The sequence below is a fragment of the Amyelois transitella genome, chromosome 3 (assembly GCF_032362555.1).
Source record: "Amyelois transitella isolate CPQ chromosome 3, ilAmyTran1.1, whole genome shotgun sequence".
In the NCBI taxonomy this organism is placed as follows: domain Eukaryota; kingdom Metazoa; phylum Arthropoda; class Insecta; order Lepidoptera; family Pyralidae; genus Amyelois; species Amyelois transitella.
The window spans coordinates 2,170,553-2,183,928 of record NC_083506.1 but is presented as its reverse complement, the minus strand read 5'-3'; the positions used below and the strand labels follow the sequence as shown (position 1 = coordinate 2,183,928).

The 13,376-nt window shown below is 35.9% G+C and overlaps 1 protein-coding gene across 2 annotated transcripts in view; it reads left to right on the top strand.

The window, feature by feature from the left end:
- LOC106133512 (solute carrier organic anion transporter family member 74D) overlaps positions 1 to 13,376 on the top strand; it is a 57,395-nt gene that overhangs the window by 23,140 nt on the left and 20,879 nt on the right. For both annotated transcript variants that reach the window (XM_013333264.2, XM_013333263.2), the window contains exons 2-3: positions 2,341 to 3,071; positions 10,631 to 10,771. In XM_013333264.2, coding sequence (XP_013188718.1) covers positions 2,414 to 3,071; positions 10,631 to 10,771 — 799 coding nt within the window. In that variant the 5' untranslated portion in view covers positions 2,341 to 2,413. The remainder of the gene's footprint in view (positions 1 to 2,340; positions 3,072 to 10,630; positions 10,772 to 13,376) is intronic.

Genomic DNA, 13,376 nt, shown 5'->3' with positions numbered 1-13,376 from the left:
TCGATCCCTCCTTTATGTTGTCCGGACTGTTGTAATTAATTTTGTAAATAAAAATAAACTGGCGTGTCACATATGCATAACGACTATAAATTTGGCTACGTATCAAAGAAATGCGTTTTTGTACCAAAACCATTTCGCATTTAGATTAAGAGCTCATGGGCACCCCAGAGAAGATTCGATCGGGGAAACCCAAGGATGATGATAAGTATAGAGAAATGAAAGAAAAACGCAGATGAATAAAGGTGTTCAAATAGAATATACATTTTTTGATGCGACGATAGTGTTTTTTGAGTGTTTCAGTCAAAGTATGTCGTTGCCGTGGGAAGTTCCATAAAAGAGTAGTAGTATTTCTATATCTGTGTCAAATTTAGTGGATATCCAGTAGTTTTTGAGTTTAATCGTAACAAACATCAACAAATATGTTCTCTTTAGTATTAGTGTGGATAAGCCCTTCTAGTTCCAAAAAAAGACAATAGGTCTACGCGATAATTTTTATATCATCACCAGAATTGTTCGCAGAGTATGTAGCATGATAAAATTTACTTTCTAAGATGAGATTACCATAATAGCTAGACCCCGGGTCAAAAATGGGACTGAAGATATCTAAAGCTACACAAGCAAAGTTACGGACGAAATACAGTCTGTAGATAAATAGGTCGGCAACCTGCAAGTAGCCGAAGCGTCCCGTTATCACCAGCGATAGCGTTGTCCGATACAGCCATTGCAGTTTCGAATGCTTATCTCGGAATGCATTTTATGAGCCCCATTTATCGTCAGTTAAAAAATAGGTTGATTGACTCATCTTTGAGTTGTGTAAAATTTGGATACCTTTTAAATCTCCAAAATTTTTGTGTGTTTTTATTTCTTTCTTCTGTTCTGTTTTTGTTTAGCTTAATCTAAGTATTAATTATTAATAACCTAAAGTGGCGCAGAAGTCAGAACGTGCTGATAGATTCAAATCAGAGCTGTTTTAAACAGAATGCAATGACGAGAACAACTTATGTGAATTCAAGTGAAGACTTCTGACAGTACCCATTATTGACAGTTACTAATTTTTCTCATTTATTTCTAGCAAATCTCGCATGGATCCATCCATGGTCCACAAGAGGGTCGGCTCAATATTGTAAGTAAACAAACATGGCCCTAATATTTCTGGACTTCAAATTTGTACTCCACAAATAGTTCCTCCAAAGGCATACAATGTTTTGTTTACTTGGTCAAGCATATCCACCAAGTATCCAACTACTAGACCAAGCCATATAACGAGTTCTATGCATCTAATAGTTGCTAGGTCTATTACGGCTCAGTTGTCGGCGTGTCGTGTCCTCTGGTCATCGCCCTGGTCAGTTTCGCAAGTCCAGTTAAACGTATGACTCGTGCGCATTAATATTCTCCTCCTGGTGTTGTTGCGAACTTTGTCTGTATCCTCCAATTTTATATGAGCGATATATACTAATTTGTCAGGTTTAAATCTTTCATTATCTGTATTTGTTAAAGGTTTTACGGTTATGTATCTCTGATGCTGTGTGGTTTTAATACATTGGTCTGAAATTCATCTAAAGTGAAAAGAAACGTAGTGTGTTGTTGCAGCTTCTTTTCCCTTGTAGATGGTAAAAATTAAAAGGAAAGGTCTTGCGATTTTTATTTTTACTTTTTATAAGTTTACGAAGTTATGTTTAACAGTAAGAAGGCATATGTTAATAAGTAAGTTCCTAAATATTTCACCTCCAGGTCACGTAGGGGTGTAAGCAAATACATAAAAATATACTTTAATGATGACAATAACAAGCAAAATGTAAACAGAGCTTTAAAAGCTCCCAAGGAGACAAAGACATTCCGCAGTGTCGAGACGAGGGAGGGCATTTAGGAGGAGGGCGTCTCGTACAGACGGCTCTTATCGTGTGTAAATGCGTGCGGCACAAAAAACGGTCAGACGGCCAATAAAAACCCCGTGTGGGGAGAAACGAGAGGCGGGCAAAACGGGTGCATCGCGGTGCAGTCCAGTCACTCCATGCAGTCTATCCTCGCCGCGGTGGTCGTGCGCACGCAGCCTCCTATACTTCCCGAAATCGCTCCCCGTAAAAGTATGCCAGGGAGTCGTCTCCCGCATACTGATAGTTTTTTTCTCGATCGACGCGGTTCTGTTAGACGGAAACGCCGCATTAGTTAGAGCTTCGCGTGCATACGGTTTCCGCCCGGCTGATCGTCGAGGGTTGTAGTAGATTACGTTAGTTGCGGCTAGATAATGACGTGAGTTGAGTAATTAATGATTGAGAATGTGCAATGTTATGTTTGTTGCCTTATAACGTGAGGCTTTACAAAAATTTTCTATTGTCGCAGGGCGAGCATCGTCGCTAAAGTCACTGCGGGTGGGGAGGCGGGTCCCGCGGGCCCTCCGGCCGAGGACGCCGCCATGAAAGGCGTTGAAGCAACACCAGAAGAACAAGAACGGTTAGCGACAGGAAACAACAATGGATCGCTTGACTGCAAGATACCGTCGACTCAGCAGGCGCAACAACGCTCCGCGTTTCATTCCACCAGAGTGTTCATGCTGGTGTTTCTTTCGGGATGGGTTCTACAGGGCATGTTTCTTACGTATTTCGTAAGTGTGACAACGACCATAGAGAAGCTGTTCAAAATGGAGTCAAAGACTACGGGTGTGCTTTTAGCAGCGACAGAGATCGGACAGATATGCACAGCGTTATTCCTGACGTATCTAGCAGGTCGTGGGCATAGACCGAGATGGATCGCTTGCATGATGCTCGTTTTAGCAGTGGGAGTGATCGGCTGTGTAGTACCGCACCTGCTGTATGGGACGCGGTTATTAGATGTTCATTTAGACGCACATAGAGCAGGTCCGGCGCCGGTGTGCTCGCACTACGCTAACGCGACCGTCTGTGACGCCAGCCAGTACAAGAGCACGGAGACCCGCTCATCCATAACTGCGGTCATAATTCCATGGCTCTTCATCTGCCTGCTAGTCGTCGGCGTGGGACAGACCGGCATTGCCACGCTCGGAATACCTTATGTTGATGACAATGTTGGCAGCAGACAGTCACCGCTTTATATGGGTGAGTAAATATTTTTCTCCAATGTATTTCCGACCTTATCAATAGGTATACCAAGCCGATGTTAATAGGTATACTCGTATATATTTTTTTATTTTCGACCATCATCGACTATGATCTTCTTTTAATTATAATAGCAGGTATCGACTTACAAATAAGCTTCAAGGTAGAATTGTAATGGCTACATTGGACCTTACGACTGCAAATTCTCGAACAATAAGCTGCATTGATGATATGATCGTTGGACTCATAAATTGTTCTTTCGGTTTCGATTGCGTCTGAATTGTGTGCGTTTTGCAAGCAATAAATTCGGCACGTAAAGTTGTAAATAAATCATACACCCCGCCCACTGCGCCGCCTACGACGGATTCAGCTGGACGCCCTCTGAATAGGGTTGTCAATTTTTTTTACCCTTAACGTACCAGGCCTTGAAAGCAAATAAAGGAAAAAAAACTCTAAAAACGAATGGGTCAAACATTTCTAAGCAGCATATGGGAGGATAGGCGCGTTGACAGAAAAAAATCGAAATAGACCGTCAGAAGCTTATAAACCGACATAGACGTACCTATTAATATATACATTGTGATGAGAAGATTGTGGAGTTTATGAGTTTATTTTTTTAACTACTTACCTATAAAATATGACATAAGCTTGCAGTTGGTTTGGTCACAGCTACTTTATTTCGTTCTTCGCTTCATTGTAGTAAATCGTCAGTTACAAGTTATGCGTTTTGATATTCTTCACAAGTCACGTTTTTATTCAGAGGTGATTTCGTTACCTGAAATGTTCCATCGGATGACAAGATAGTGTCTGTATCAAGGCGTATATTTACGTGTGGTTACCCTACGAACGATTTACATAATTGACTATCTGTTATAAGTGCACCGCGCACTCTTATTATATAAACCTCTCCCGAAGTTTCATGCAATCATACTAAATTGTCTTTGTGAAATTCAAAAAGAAAGCTGTATCGCATATAGTTAAGTCAGTATTGGACAGGCAATTGTAATCCAAATTGCGTTCTACGTTTACAAAACTGGAAAATATATGGCATTTTTAATAGGAACCCGTTTTTGATTTATACGCTCGACATGTAAAAAGTTTTCAAAGGAACTGCAGCAAAAACCAGTATAGACGGCGTGGCATGAAAAAGTATCGCGTCTGTATTTGTATCTCGGCCAAGCTCGATTTTGTTTTGGAAGATAAATCAAAATTGGTTATATTCCTATTTTGTGATGTTAATGCGATGCGTAGAAAGGGAGGTTCGAAACTAGTACTTTTAGCAGGATAACGGCCTGTTATTACCTGCTGAGTTGGGTAGTGCGGGTGTGTTGATACAAAATTATTTTAATCTTCGAAAATCGTTCCAAACATAATAGCAGAGGACGATATATGTATCTCTACTATTATTTGGCAGCAGCTAATTTGGTAGATCAAAAAAAATTCAAAAATAGACAACTCGAACTGTTACTTCTTGTTTGATCCAAAACTTGCATTTAATATTGACATGTGATTGTCTGAATTATTGTGGGTTGTTTACTCTTTTTTAAGATAATAAGCATACTTATAGTCAGGTCTACATCCCTTGCAGGGAATACAAAGCCAACAGTCTCGAAAAGTCGGAAAGGCCACGTTCAGATGTATAACTTCATGATGGAATTGAGATTAAAATTCCATCATGGTTGCTAGCCCATCGCCTTCAATCGCCTGGTTAGTGGTTAGCTTAATTTTGAAAAATATAAATATTTGAAAGTGAATAATCTCTGACAGCTACAAATGTATTTATCAGTACCTGTGGCTAGTATATAGCTGTTAAATTACGAATTGATGATTTCGGATTGATTATGTTGCACGTGTTAATGGATTAGAACAGTTTAAAGAACTGGATCAATTGATAATCGCTCTAAATAAAAAACGCATTAATGGTCACACCATTCGCGTGATAATAATATAGGTTATACATTTTTTAATTAATCCAATTATTGCTTACGATATTATTGTTTTTCTGAATCGATAAATTAAATATTAAATTGTAATACTTTTGAGCTTTTGAATATTTTCGATTCTTGGAATTTGATATCTGTCAATATGTTCTTCCCGAGAATATCGTTCGAAACCAGATTTCTAATCTATGTAATTCCTTTGATTGCGCAGTATCATAATGAAAGTACAAGTACCATTCTAGGACATCAAGCTAGGAGGCCTAGCCGTCGTATCGAATATTTTAATTCCATCGATGTCCATGATGGTATGCATTTTAAATTGTTTGACCTGAATTGCATGTCCGTTAGTAATTTAGTTTAGTCCACAGTGAATTATTATACGGTCTGTGCATATTTTTGCATCTGAATGCTGATTAAATATTTTAAATCGAACCGATAAGATTTATTAGACATCGATAAGGAAAGGATGCTGTTTATTTGGTGCTTAACAAATATTTGTTTGCAATTCGTCGAAATAATTATCTACACGAAACTTTATTGACGTAACTCAGAACTAAAAATAAAATGTAAATACACCTTTTTGCGTGGATGCTTATATTTATTTAGGTGCATAAATAAATAGCAAGAATGTATACGAAGCAGTCAATAAAAATGCCAATGCACACCCGACGATGATTTGTTTACCATTTAACCTTGGACTTCTACATGACGTCTTAAATAAATCATAATTCAAATTTGTATTTCAAACATTTTCAAACTACCAAAAGTTAAATTTAAATTTTTAATAGTTTACAATCATTGTACATATTATATAGTCTCCCTATTTTCTCTGTATGTATGTTTATAGTATGCGCTAATCTCCATTTTGTTTTGATTGTGGAAAGAGAGTTTTCTTAGGAAGGTTTATCTATAAATGTTAGCCGTGTGAAGCCGGGGCGGCTCGCTAGTGATTTATACTATTGAAAGAAACAAAGTGTACCGAACCTACATAAAGAGTGGGAAAAAGTAAAGAAGCAGAAGAGTACAATAAACACAAGTAATGAATCAAGAATAAAATAAGGGTATTGCATCTCGTAGTACGCAAGAATATCTGCAATATCCTCAATCAGCTGAAATTGTCGCTGAGACGAGCCGGCCCACTGACACAGTTACGACTACTGAAATAGCAATTGTATCCAATGCAGCCCTGATGAGTCGAGTCAAGAGTTGTACGTCATGTTATCGAGAATATCAATTTGATAAACGATTCTCTGAAAAGAACCTTATTTAATTAAACATGCTGGACCACAAACTTTAATTTGTTAGATGTTGGAATCTTTTCTAATGTTGTTTAATTCTAATTCTAATTTTCCTTCAATGGAACCAAACTTTTATTATTTGCAGTTTTTTTTTCTCGTTACTACCCAAGACCAGGTTTGGATTTCGGGTTAGGCTAGCAATAATACTTTCAAAACGATTTAGTAAAGGTATTCGCGATTCATTATTGTTATTGAATGATGGCAATGATGGTAATATTATGAAGGTAGGGAGAATTCATGAAAATGTATCGATCATAGACAGGACAGAGACATGAGTCGTTGTCCCAATTTTGTGTTACATCACTGGTCCGGTAGACGGAGAAGTATATATTTGACTTGTGGTTCGTGGTATGATTGCGTGATGAGAAAATTACGGGCTAACTAGATCGTTTTGGACCGGACGGTTTGAATCTGCTGCGGAGAATAATCGAGAAAGAAAATATTGCTATGCGGTTTCCAAGTGTCAGGCAGAGTCCTGGGAGACTGTAGGACGAAGTAATCAATGTAGCCTTTAAAATTTCGTAGGTAGTGTCAGGCAGGTAACTGTCTGTGCCTATGATGGTGTTGATGAGTTCATTTCGGTGTTTCAACGGCAGTTTTCTAAAACGCAAGTAAGTACCTATGTGCAAAGCGAGGAACTGGGGTGGTAATAATAGAACATAGCTCAACTATTCACATCATAGTTACAATATTATGTGACCCAAATATCCAACTGGTATGTCCGTAAATTTGAATTTTGAGTTAAGGATATTCTTCGCAGACTATCCGAAAATTTCAAAACGACCTTAAAGAATGATATGACTTCAGTGTTATTTTCTTTTATTCCGTCTTTAGAAAACTTGCGACTGTGTGTTTATAACCTGGCAATTTGACATAAAAGCAATAGGATCTCATGTAAAAACTTTGAACACTTATCTGTGTAACTTATTTAGTAGGCACAGCTCAATATCTAGTTGAGCCTTCTCTTCGTCATTGAACTTGGCTTTCTGTAAACTTAGCGATAGTTACGTCGACGTTTTCCCTTTCTATACAGACGCCGCCTTTACCTTGTAGATCGCATAAAATATATAATAGTTTTTTTGTTTCTAGTTGCTAATCTGGTGAAACTTCGATTCTCCTATAGTATAATGATGTCTTTAATAAAATGTTTTATAAAATTATCTATTATAAGGGTTATTGAAATAAATAGAACGAATGGTGTTAAATGAATTTTAAACACCTTGTATTCAGTTTTCAAATTTTGTTTTAGTTATTTTATGGAACAAAAAATAAAAATATGTATCTCTAATTTTGGCTACATTATAGTAAAACAAATAATATAATGGTTTGGAGTTATTTTTATTCGGGTTAGGAGAGTAGGGCAGTTCCCCAATTGTATCGTCAACGCCACGTGGCTGTAACATTGCCCCTTTTCTTGAAGATGTTACGACACAAAACAGTTAAACTAAATTTTGAGGATTTAATATAACCATCAACGTTTGAGACAAACATTATAGAGATGGCAAAGTATTGTAATTGTAAAAGTAAAATAAAAACGTTTCAACCCTACATTTTATGTGGAGTGCTAAAGAAACTGGTCTGCTCAATATTCATTTCATATTCCTATTTAGTGCACACCTTCAGCTTATTTTGTAGGACGCGGACAATAACAATTAAACGCATTTTTTACAGGCTTCGAAAACAAACCTAATAGGTTGAGTTTAATTGGTTTCATGGAACTGATAGAGTTTTTGCTCGCGAGAATCTTGATGTCCGCGATCTCATTAAAATGGAAAAACGATACGATATGAAGGTTAATTACGGTGAAATCCCTTTAATGATGCTTTTCATTAAAACTACAATGTTGAGGCACGATTAAACGGTCAGTTCTTTACATAAATATTTAGCTTTGTGAAGAGTCTATGTAGGGCTTTTCATTTATATATTTTGTCTATGCAAAAATTTTGCAATAAATAGCCTGGGCATTACGTTGAGAGTTCCCTGTATGCTAAAGGTTTTATTTGTACAAACAAAGTGTATAAATGTATTACATAAGATAAGAGACATTAACAGACATTGTGATGATGTTTTACTTCAAAAACAAAAACTATTAAACAGAGTTAATAACGATATGTTACTATAACAAATTTAACCTTAAGAGGTTAACCCAGAGCTAGTATTTGGCTGGAACTGAAACGTGTCAGTTTCACCAATATGCCATCAAATTACATACGTTGCAATACTAGCAATAGTTGTCACAGGTCAGTTATGCATGCAGAATCGTCACGCCAGATAAGATTACTCTATAAGTGAGATATGATAACGGTGTGCAATTTCCAATATTCTAGGAGAGAGAAATTGCAATCGTAATCAGCAGTTATCTATTTGTTTATCATGAGCGTATCTGTATATGTGCCAACAAATTCTTTATCGTAATAAAGAGTAAATTGTGTAACGTGCTTTCTTTTATAATACAAAAGTAGTTTTTTTACCAAAATTTTTATGAAATTATGGCACCGATATATATTTGTGTCAATCATGAATTGCAATTTGTTGAAGGCTCTAAATTCTGCAGTGATGATAAGAAAAATGTATGTGATATTCATCGAAATGTTTTGTAATATTTTGCGACCAGCATTTAAACAGGTGTGTTCTAGCCACACAAAAAAGCCACAAAGTCTATTCACGTTCTTCGAAAGGTGTTAGTCATGCTTCCTAAAACTGTTTTGCATTGGGTGAAACAACATTAAAGTTTCAAGTCCGACCAATATAAAGTATCCTATTAATAAATTCTGTGATAATAGTTTGTTACTGAATGTTTACATAAATCTATCCTATAATTGAGTTATTTTGTTCTAGATTACTAGTTGCAGTATGAATTGCAATATATTATGATTACAATATTGGTAGAGATTACATTAGTTGGATGACTTTGTTTACTGCAACAGACGTAGCAAGGTTATCGCTTCCACTCCTTATTTATTTCTTATTCCTATTTCACTCTTTTTTAATTAAGATTTTACACTTTTGCTCAAATCTATAAAAGAGTTTCCTGTTTATTTATGTCTTAGCTTATTTTTAACTCGGTCTCAAATATATGTATTAACAAGACCCAAATTAAATGCACTGTCCTGCTGGGATCTGAGGCGGGGAAACACTCATAAGTTTCATATCCTTAATGACGCAATCCGTCATTTTTGACAATCGTTCATCGTTAATTCGAAGGAGCAACATTCGGAAACAATGTTAATGATGCATCTGAACCTGTAAAGACTGATGTATCACAGTTCGATAAAAACGTGTATGCAGGCAAGAGCAATGGCCGTTTTGAAATAATCGCATGAGGTTGAGACGCAGCGATTATTTATTACAAAAGCGCATGATGATAATAGGAGCGTGAATTTTTGTTTCACCGCCTTATAAGAATACTCGAGGAGCGTGTTTTGGCAAGCGATGTGGTCGATTTCTGGGAAGTATTACATTTGGGTCTTTAGTACCTGATTGTTTTCTGGTCACTCACCCCACGCTGCATCTTTGTTATTTTATTATTACAGGCTTTAATTCAATTTCGTAACTGGGATACCCTTTCGAGCAATGAGATGATAAATCTTTCGGCGAAAGAGGCGGGGACTGCTTTTTTTAAAAAAATCTTTTGAAATTTCGCATGTTTTTTTTTTATTTCTATGCTTTTAGCTTTATTTTTTTTCCTGAAGTGACGTATTGAAATAGTTTATAAATAAATTGAAATTTTATCAATAATCCTGTTGTTATTTTTGATTAATCAATCAAGGGCTTAAATTTTCTTTTATTATTAAAATTTACCTTCGGGGTTTGACGACCCCTAAAATCAGTCTCTCAGTGCTAGTTGAGATAAACGACTGCGGTCAGATGAGGGAAAATTGAGATGGACTTGAACAAAATGCTGAGTACGAGTCATCACAATTTGCATAATGGCCATCTCCGCCTCCTCGATTATGTCCATCAATATTTACAACATGATTAAATGACAGATAATGATCTTCTCAGAATTCACTTGCACAAATTCCCTTTAAAATATTCATTCTATTTCTTTTTTCCATATGTTATGTTAGTTACTGATTCGAACTGAAAAGCTTTCGTTTATATGTCAATTAGAAGATTATGTTTAATATCAGCTTATATTTGAGCACAAGCTAAACTCGTTTTTGCTTTTCGAAGTACGATATTATCTAAATCTACGAAACTTTTATTTAAAATAATGATAACTTAAGATTTATGCTTTCGTAAAATAGTATTATAGTATTACTCAGTATTATGTTAAGCTTTGTAACAAAGTTTGAGTATAAATTTTCGTTGTTCACAGCAATAACTATCGGCATCCGTGTGATTGGACCAGCTTTGGGATTTCTACTTGGGGCTCTCTGCACAAGAGTGTATGTAAATCCGCTGTTGGATCCGGGTTACGATTCCAGTGATCCAAAATGGGTTGGCGCTTGGTGGCTCGGTGAGTACAATTAATTTTTGAAGTTATGATATCATGAACCTGTAAAATTAAATGTGACGTGTGGTTCTGGGCACACAGATTATAACACCATTTCTTTTTTTCGAGGATGTCACAAAATGTGACTAAGGGAATAGGCATATTCATATAGTGTAGCTCTTACCGTGATCCAGTGGCTTAGGTTCCCCTGCAAACGTGTTGAGGTCAGACGGGAGTCGCTTTGTGTAAATCCCTGATCTACCTCATCTAGGCTCATAGTCAAAGGCGCAATCCGGGCTCCACTCAAGAGAAGAAGAAGATGTAACTGGGACCAACTCCAGAAGGAGGAAGGAGAACCTGGACAAAATAAATGTCTCGCAACACCGATCTTGTACATATAACGTGGCGAAGTCGTAAATTTATGCAAAATCAGTCTATTTTTGGACGCTATGAGAATGAAACATGTATATGACTAGAATTTAGATATGGCATGTTATATTATACACTAACTCTTCAGTAATCTCTTCAGATTATGAGCTTTTTTTTACGATTCCTTATCAATGCTTTGAAAAATATTTCCTGTATCGAACTCTCGTATAAATACAATGTTTTAGTTTGAAATACATTTTCCATGTAACGACATTTCTGTTTTCTAATATCGTGATAATCGAACTAACTTGTTTTTATAGTTAATCGTTGAGATTTTAATTGCAAATGATGAAGGTTTTTATTTACTGGTCAAACTCGTATTTCCGGGCTGTTAAATTATTATCTAAGAAGTATGATAGAAAATTGCTGTAATAGCAGCTCTTTAAATTATGATAATTTTGATAAAACAATAAACAAATAAAGTTTAAAGGCGGTGTTAAATGGAATAGCAATGTTAATCATTATTTTATAGCAATGAATGCATGTTTTGGTCAATTCACTGGAAACATCGCTTACAAGTCGAAAGGTCAAGAAATTCAAATGAAATGTTTTAAAAATAAATGTATAGAAATTGGCAACATAATACAAAAAGAGACATTTATATATTTCGTATAACTATTTTTTGTGAGATACGGTCATACTGATAGGTGCAGAATTGGTTAAGGTTCATTAATAGCTTTCTTTGATTTCACTTTCTTTGAAGTTTAAATATCGTTAGCTTAAATAACGTTCTCTTACGAACTAACAACTAGTACATTATAAAACGAATTTAAATTAATTTACTGATGTAATTATTAGCATTGCAGTTATGAGATTTGTTGTTTAGCCTTATAAGATATCTATCAGTCTTGTTACTCCCAATCATTTGCAGTTCTTGCCTCTAATGGCAAGTGGACGTAATTTTAAATGTATGACTTGAGTCTGAGAAAGAATTCAAGCCGACGTAATCGTAAGCTAAGTAACTTCGTAATCTTTTATCTGAGAGCAATAGAAGAAATTTAGTTTAGTAACTCATGGAATTTAAATAAGAACTAAATTATACAGCTCATTTTATAAAAACAGCGATTTTGTAAATATTGTACCAGATTTACGATTACAACACAATGTAAATACTATTGGATTTAAAAAAATTCTTCTGTAGCAGACGTTATAACGCATTTTTACTATTGATCATTAAATATAAGCCTGATTTTTGTAAATGTATTAATGTAAAAAAAACAACTTTCTTTAGATAGCAAGTAGCAACTTTATCATACGTAGAGCTAAAATAGTTATGTTTAGAACCTTAGTAAGCTTGCATTCCATCGCGAAACCACTGACTACCGTTATATGCGCTTGCGAAGATTTGCGCGCAAAACTCACGAAGAAAGCATAGCTATGCGTGACCTAAGTACGAAACGAAACCGATGACCGCCACATTAGATCGCCTAATAGATTTACGCACCGACTTACCTAACACTAATGAAATAAGAGCTATAATCGAAATGACTTTCGATTTTGCAAGCACTACTTAAATTCACACAGCAAGTAGAAAACTGCTACATGCGTGCCTCGACTCACAATAATGTGAATTCGCGAATGCTCATTGAATGGTTTCTGCGTATTTCCTTATTGTCCAACTGCCATAAGTTCATGAATGAAGCTTTGCATCTTAACGAGTTATTTAACGGATACATGTCAGTGTCCATATTTGCTGCTTTAAAATTAACTTTAAAGTCTCTCTTTTAGGCTTATTTCGTGTTTGTTTTAAGGATAAAAGTTTTAAGTATCATCGTGTCTGGCATTTCGTTAATGTGCCTTGTAATGGCTCTCGAATACTTTGTTTGTAGGTGTAACAGATTGGGAATTTCTTTTAAATGTTATTGATGTATGCGATGAAGCAAATGTCTGGACGAAACTGGTTTTAAAAGTATGCAAATATTTGCACAATTCACGTCAATTTGCATGTTTTCTCTATTGAAGGATCTTAAAGCATCAACACACGTAAGTTATGCTTATAAGGTGCATGTGTGAAATGAATAAAGATTTTGCATCGTGCCCCGTTAAAAAGTAGCCTTTAGGCTGTTTTCATGGAGTGCGGTTATTGGAATACATTGCTGGTTGCCCTTATAATTCGCGAACATGTATGTGCAGATGTGTTTCACTGTCACTTCACATCATACAAAAATAATGAAATCATCTAATTATAAACAAAAACATT